The 7,797-nt window shown below is 44.3% G+C and overlaps 1 protein-coding gene across 1 annotated transcript; it reads right to left on the bottom strand.

The window, feature by feature from the left end:
- Nucleotides 1-443: 443 nt before the first annotated feature.
- Nucleotides 444-5,912, bottom strand: LOC117414353 (induced myeloid leukemia cell differentiation protein Mcl-1-like). Its single transcript, XM_059004533.1, has 4 exons — nucleotides 5,805-5,912; nucleotides 5,218-5,512; nucleotides 1,967-2,214; nucleotides 444-787 (listed from the first exon to the last, which is right to left on the bottom strand). The coding sequence occupies exons 1-4, from the start codon at nucleotides 5,910-5,912 to the stop codon at nucleotides 671-673; spliced, it is 768 nt and encodes a 255-aa protein (XP_058860516.1). The 3' UTR covers nucleotides 444-670.
- Between the last annotated feature and the right edge of the window lie 1,885 nt (nucleotides 5,913-7,797).

Below are 7,797 nucleotides of genomic sequence, written 5' to 3' on the forward strand. Positions count from 1 at the left end.
ACCAACGACTGCAATAAAATGAATTTTCAATTGCAGAAATCATTTTGTAAAAAGCAGACTGATTTGGGGGGGGGGGGGGGTTGCCCCAAAAAGTATTTGTAACATTTACAAAAAACAAAAAACAAAAAACAAAAAAAAAAAAACACACATGACATCTCTCAAATTTATTACAAAAATAAAATGTGTTTCACCTCCCAGGTGAGCCTGTGACACAGCCTGCATTACAGGTGAAGGAAACAGGTGTGATCTCCCTCACCCCAACCAAAACGTAAAACACTCCCCTTAAACCAGGGAAACCAGACCAGTGATGTCACTGAGCAGCTATAGAAACACTCAAATCTGGTGTTACATTCACTCTCAAATTTAGCTGCAACATTTCAAAAGCACAAAATTACAAACAAAAAACATGCATCTGGGAATCCACTCCTTCCAGCGATCTCCAAACTGTACTGAGTTTTAAAAATGGTGTGCCTGGAGAACCCCTCTCTCTGGACCCCCTGGTCTGTGCCCCTCCTCCTCCCTTTCACCGGGGCAGAGTCTGCGTTCTTCAAAACCGCACACCCGTCAGCCATGTTTAACTTTTTGACAGGGGGCTTGGAAGCAAAGTCTTTTTGAATGGACAGACATTCAGGTAGCGATAGTCCAGTATCTTTAGGGAGTCCCCCTCCCCTCATCTCATGAGCAGCACGATGCCAGCGTCGATACCTGCAAGGCCAGCGAAGGTCATCGAAGCGTTCCTCACGCTGGACTCTGGGTCTTCCATGTGGAAGAAATCCACGAAGCCTTCCTGCAGAACACAACGGGGGGGGGGGGGGGGGGAATAAATATCAGTGTTTCGCTACAATTGGTCAAAGATCTAGGAAGTTTGGCCAAGTTGATCACTAAAAGGAAGCAGTTGTATAAAAAATAAATTTCACTCGAAGTTCTAAAGACTTCGCTGTGCAGGTCTTTCCCCAGTTTCATTGTTTCTCTACAAATTGATCCCCAAATATCTTTTAATCCTTTACGGTACAAAGGACGCAAGCGTGCCACTAAAACAGCAACTCATTTCTGCAGCGAGGCGCAAGAAACAGGGTTTATAAAAATCGACTGGACGAGTTGGAACTGGCTGTCCATAAACCGTTTCCTCCTCGTGATACACGAGTCGCTCAAAATGTATTTCAAGAACAAAGCGCATGAACAAGCAGCCCTTGTTTCCTTGCGCACCTTCAGGAGGCAACATAAGCAAAGCTCTCAGGTTTCAACTGCTCTGGGACTGGGAGAAGGGCAATGCCGACGACTGTGCACCCCCCCCCCTCCCCTCCCCTCCCCTCCCCTCCCCCCGAACCCAATACACACAACTGAATGGAGGCCGATCAGCAGCAATCAAGACAGGAAACAGGAGGTTCTGTCGCGGGTTGACGCTGCAAGCTGGCGGACCGGATTCACGCGGCAGCTACTGAATAATTCAAGATGGCAAAGAACAGCTGCTTTAGAAACTCGTTAATCTAACCGTGTGTGTGTGGGGTGGGGGGGGGGCGGGCAGGTTACCATCATCGCCTTCCATTCGCTCATTAGGAGCACAGCCCAGTCTAAACTTCACCTGTGTAAACGGTCCAATAGCTAGCTCACTTTACCTATCACATTTTAAAAAAGTCGAACGAAAAATTTAAATAGTCAGTCATTAAGAAATAAAATGCATGCGAAAGTCACTTAATTTTGGGGGAAACTGAGAAGGATCAGAAACTGCCACTGAGAATTTAGATGTAGTCCAGGGAGTCATTAGGGGTCATTATTTGGGGGGGGGGGGGGTCAGGATTGAACTCTGCATTAAAACAAAACTAGAAGCCATCAAAAACAGGTCCAACATCTACTATCAAATCTAATCCAATCTGCTTTCTCTCATCCTCCCAACCCCCTCCCCTGCGTCTCAAGCCCGGCATGGCGCCCCCTCCTGGTGTGTGAAGACAGCGCGGCGCTCACTCACCCACGCTCCGTTCTCGATCATCCAGGCTCTCTCGTCCCGGAGGAGGAAGCTGCTGATTCTCTCCCCCAGCGGCTCGATGCAGTGCTCCAGGCCGCTCTGTTTCAGGTGCCTGGCCACCACGGCCCCGAACGTCACCAAGCTGACCACGCGGCCCCAGTTCGTGGTCCCGTCGCTGAACAGGCTCTCAGCCACGTCCGTCACGAAACCCACCTCCATTTCCTGACCCACGCTGAGCCAGGTGATGATTCCTGGGGGGAAAAATAAATAATCAAATATCCAAAGCACAGAATTTGTAGGTCAAAATATTATTAATTTCTTGGTAGACGCCCTTATCCAGGGTGCCTTAAAATTGTTTTAAGATATCACATTTTTACATACAATTACCCATTTATACAGTTGGGTTTTTACTGGAGCAATCTAGGTAAAGTACCTTGCTCAAGGGTACAGCAGCAGTGTCCCCCACCTGGGATTGAACCCACAACCCTCCGGTCAAGAGCCCTAACCACTACACACTGCTGCCCTATATCAGAAAACTCAGGATTACAGAATAGCTTCACCCATTCCTGATTGTAAAACCAGCTGGATTAGTTACAGGGTGTCTAGGCAACAAGCTCAGGGGTGTCTTATTACTCAGAGTGAAACCAGGAACGGATCACACTGCTATGCAATGGGAGTTTCAATCATTTCTCAAAAGCCAGATTACAGTGACTGATCCTGCCCACTGCTTCCCCATTTTATGAACTCATTTCTTTAACAGGATTCATTTATTTTATTTGCATTCCCTTGTACAGCTGGTGTAGGGTTGAGCCAGGCTGACTAATTTCTCAGAATCACCTCCTCCACACCCAAAACTCAACGCACCCTAACCCCCACCCCACCCCCCCAGAAGACAGCCTGCCGTCACCACAACCACACAAAGATGGAAAGATTAAAACCGCAGGCACGCGGACGCTGTGCGTGTGTGGAAACGCTGGCCAGCGTCTTCCGATGCATTGACAAACCCACTCGCAGTGGAACCGCGAGACATACAGCCACTGTCAAAAGATTTGCATCCCCCTACAGAACAAAAACTCATTCAGCTTCACAAAGTGGATGAAGCCTGCTGGATATAATGTCACTCCAACACGGTGAATTGCACGTCGCTTTGGAGTACTGCTTCCAGTAGACTTTTTGCGATTATCATTTTGTAGTTTCTTTGATTACACAATGTTAAAAAAAAAAGACCCAAGAAAGATATATCTAAGAGTTCTTAAATTAAAAATCAATCCTAAAATTCTAGGTGATGCAGATATTTTGCCCAGAGCGCTACATCCATCTTGGACAGGTGGGTAAACCACTAAAAAAAAAAACAAACAGCAGGAGGGAGGCAAACGAAACGCTTAAATATTCAAACCAACCGACTACCAAGATTTCAAAACCAAACACTGCAGCAGATCCCAGTGCAGTGGAAAGAGACACGCGGGCCTGGATCTCCCATGTCAGTGCCATGGTAACCAATCCCCTCGCAGCGCTCCATTATAAACATCCGCTCCCTCTCAAATCAGCAGGCTCGGCTTTTGCGGTTAAGCTTTGAGAGACAAACCCTTCAGCATTGCTCAAATTCCTCCTGCAATAAATTTAGACGCTATGAATTGTTCACCTTCCCTCCACATTATTCTTAAGGGAGGGGTGACTTGTTATCTGTCAACAACTGAGCATAAACCGCACTTATCCTGCTGGGTTCGTTACTCCTTCCTGTTTGCCTCGCTGGGTGGAGAGACTCCAGTTTCAATAGGTTTTATTTATGTATTTCTTGTTGTGTTGCTCAGTTCGACATTGAGAAAGTGAAAAAAATAACTCTGCAGGTAATATTTTCCCCCGCCCCTGGGAAAGCGGTACAAAACATCAATTTAACTCGCCCAGTCTCTCTAAAAGACTACGTATGGGGAAAAAAAAACTAACCCCCCCCCCCCCCGTGTGGGCAATTAATAGCGATTTTAAAAACAGCTCCCTAAGGATTCTGAATTGAGGGGCGTGTCAATGAGTTTCTGCAAAAGGAAATCGAGACTCTTGAGTTGCATTTATATTGTTTACACTTTTTAAAAGCCAAGCTAGACTTTGTAGGTGTAAATACTAAAAAAAGGGGCGCTCCCTAAATTGTTGTCGAGTCCCCCCCACACCCACAATGTAAGGTGTTGTGTAATTTAGAAACAAGACAGTTTATTTTTTCCTGTAAATACGTTTTGGAATGTCCCGCGTTTCTGAGCCATTGCTTCACATAAAAACAGGCACTTCATTTTTTTTTTTAAAACCCAAGACCACTATAAAAAGGGAGCTATTTAGAGAAAAAACCAGTCAGGTTCTCTTTGAAAAATTACTTCCCGTATTTTAATTTCAGGCTGTGCATTGGAGCATTTAATTAATTTATGTGGAGATAAATCGATACGATGCTTGGTTTTATAAGCTAAATTATTTAAAACAAACTCGATATGCATCAATCAATCAATTTTCGTTATAACCACGTAGCCGCCCCCCGATAAAACCGGAAATGGCGCACTTCCCCTTTGTGTGGTGCCCCCCTGTTCTTGAAAGACGCACAGTAATAACACAATAACGAAATCCCCAGCCCTCATTAAAACACCTATTATGAATTTGAGGAACTGCGGTTGAAAATATTCTACAATTCTAACGCGGGGGTTCAGATTTGGAGAACTAAAATATCCTCGTTAACGTTTTAAAAAAAACGAGGCTCAGGCAGCGTATCCATTGTGTCTTATGCATGCATTATAAATATGTATGCAGATTTAAACCATGCATGCTTTTCCAAACACTCAAATGCATAAACATCTATATCTTTTTTTTAAAAAAAAAGCCAACTTTTTTTCAGTTTTCCCCCCTAGAACAAAATGAACGCAGTGTTTCTTTTATTTTCGCATTGCTACAAAAACGAGGACCTGAAGGCGGAGTTCTGGAGAGCTCGCTGAATCGAATTGTAATCCTACTGGAAACTAACCCGATCCGAACCGGATCCCCCAGCGAACACCCGCTCGTTCGTATTTCCCCTCAATCAGGGACCCGGTCCATTAAGCCCGCTGCACACAGCCCGACTCAAGCCGTCCTGACTCCTCTCATCTGAACATGCGCAGATTCTGCGATCAGTTGTGCTCAGTTTCGGTTTGATGGCACAGTTGAGTTTTTCTCGACTGGGTGTCGCACACTGCTAAGACTCAATTAGACGGACCACAACTAGATCCTGGTGATTAATCCTCGACGAGCGCCCTGGTTTCCTGCTCGAACCGCCCGTCCAGGTGCGGCTCCTCGAAGCCGGGCACGGCGGCTCGACGGCGAGTCCGGGGAGGACGGCAGGGACCCGTCTTCGTTGGTGTTTATCGGGAACGGCGACAGCACTTTGACTTTGAAGCCGTTTCTGACGGGCTTGGAAGAACCGGGGCGAAAATCCACTTCATCCACACCGCAGCCGTCCAGCTCCCCTTCTTCGTTTTTTTTCCGCTCTCGGGTTCGTTTGGCCGCCGAAGCTCCGAAGCTCGATTTCCGTGCGGGCGGCCGCTTCGCAGCACAGATTCAGCTGAACGACCGTGTTGGACGTGGCGCGTTTCAAATCCAGGAGCGTCAGACTCATTTTCGGTTGGCTGTTTGGTTTATTTATTTATTTATTCATTTATTTTACTGTCTTAATTAAGTTACAGAAAGAGAAGAAACCTGTTAACTTTTTTTTTTTTTTAATTTAACCAAAAAACAAAACAAAACGTTTCTACTCGACTGAATCTATTCGAGCTAATATCTTCCAGTCTGAATGCAACGCTCCTTTATATACTCATCTCAGTCCCCGCCCTCCTACCGTGACATCACAATGGAACGCGAAGGCGTCAGATTTACGTGCGCTACGTTTCGTTAAAGCGGAACTGTGGGCTTTTTCGGGCACTTTCCGTAACGTGCGTAAGGACATTTTAGCGAAAGCTGCGCTTTCCTCTGTCACCTGTCTTCCATATAGATATATGCATTTATTGAGATTTTTTTAAAATGTGTGCTTGTCATTCCCCTTACTCTAAATAACACGTCAATAAACACACACGCAGTACACAAATTAATTATTTTGAGATTTATTATACTGTTAGGATATCACGAACATAATAAATCTATGAAATGTGACTGAAATACTGAAATGTTAACACGTTTTCTTTCTTCATAATAATAATAATAATAATAATAATAATAATACAAGTGTATGTAGATACCGCTGTTTGCTGTAAAACCGTTATATAAAAAAAAATAATAAAAAATAATAAAAGGGGTTAATGCGACCCTTTTCATTTTTCACACGGTCCTCTCTCTCGCGCGTCTTAAGTTACTATCAAACTACATCGTGTGAGAACGATCGAGAACATTCAAGTTATGCCAAAGACTGATTATTCTACAGCCCGGAGAGGCATGATAAAGCAATTCAAAAACAAACAAAACAACGAACAAAAAACCACTGTAACGGCGGACAGCTTCAGGAATCTCTGCTATGTGAGGTGCAACTAATGTGCTCACGAATACCTTAATCATGTCTGTTTTGATGTTGTTAAGTTACCTTGACTGGATGTGACTGCATTTTCAGGTACATCTGCTGTGAGAGTCATTATAGAATAGTCTGCGTAATTACGAAATATAAATTAAGGCGTGGCTACAAAAACATTTCAGCAGTGTGGAGTAGTGGTTAGGGCTCTGGACTCTTGACCGGAGGGTTGTGGGTTCAATCCCAGGTGGGGGACACTGCTGCTGTACCCTTGAGCAAGGTACTTTACCTAGATTGCTCCAGTAAAAACCCAACTGTGTAAATGGGGAATTGTATGTAAAAATAATGTGATATCTTGTAACAATTGTAAGTCGCCCTGGATAAGGGCGTCTGCTAAGAAATAAATAATAATAATAATAATAATAATAATAATAATAATAATAATGTCCGGCTCATTGTCACAGTAGCTAATAGAATTTGTTGGATAATTCAAGTAGAAACGGGGGACGCGGGTCTAGAGCAGCGCTTGGCTAGCCCTGGTCCTGGTGAGACACCGTCCTGCAGGTTTTCTGAGACATCTTGAAATCATCAACGGCTGAAGACCTGGAAAACATTGTCAGCGTTGACCAATTAAGAAATTAAAACAGTTCCATTAAGTAATTGAGAACTTGGATAGAACGAGAACCAGCAGCCCCAGCCCCAGATCAAACCCCCATCACTGAAAATCTTGGAAAAATGGCAAAAATAGACAAATTAGTGACTGTCTAATTGACTTTAATAGGTCACCCCTGGAATTTCAAACAGTAAAGAGAAAAGGAGCACAGAGCCACACACGGTAAAATGCAGGAGTCTTTTTAGAAGTGGTTTATGACTCCTGATTAAAGCACAAAGCAGTCTGACATTTTCACACACGAGTGTGTTTCTGTATCCCTGAGATTGAAATTCTCACACACAGAGGTGTTTCCATGCAGGCGGGTAGATAAAGGATATCCATGACAGATCGTGAGGTGTTCTGATAAAAGATTTCATTCTGCTGCATGATGGGATTGTCGGATGATCTGAAGAGCGAACCCGTTTGTGATTTTGATAGTGACACACAGTGCACAGTACGATGCTAAAACCCTGTGTGTTATAATGAGGAGCGAGAATGCTCTGTGAACGTTTGAACGAACACAGACGGGGTGAGACTGGCTGATCGGTGACGTTTGATCAGGAGAACTGATCTTGATAAGGTTACTAATTTAATCAGCAAGGAGACAAGTTAATGATCAAAACGCTTTTTCGACTTATTCAGCGCTGTAGTTTTAGGAAAGAGAAGTCCTTTAAAAACTGC

The sequence above is a fragment of the Acipenser ruthenus genome, chromosome 30, assembly GCF_902713425.1.
Source record: "Acipenser ruthenus chromosome 30, fAciRut3.2 maternal haplotype, whole genome shotgun sequence".
Taxonomy (NCBI): domain Eukaryota; kingdom Metazoa; phylum Chordata; class Actinopteri; order Acipenseriformes; family Acipenseridae; genus Acipenser; species Acipenser ruthenus.

Coding starts and splice junctions, on each gene's coding strand:
- LOC117414353 (XM_059004533.1), bottom strand. CDS start 5,912: ATGTCCTTACGCACGTTACGGAAAGTGCCCGAAAAAGCCCACAGTTCC. Junction 5,513..5,804: donor CGTTCCATTGTGATGTCACG/GTAGGAGGGCGG, acceptor TGTGCTGCGAAG/CGGCCGCCCGCACGGAAATC. Junction 2,215..5,217: donor AGCAGGAAACCAGGGCGCTC/GTCGAGGATTAA, acceptor TTTTCCCCCCAG/GAATCATCACCTGGCTCAGC.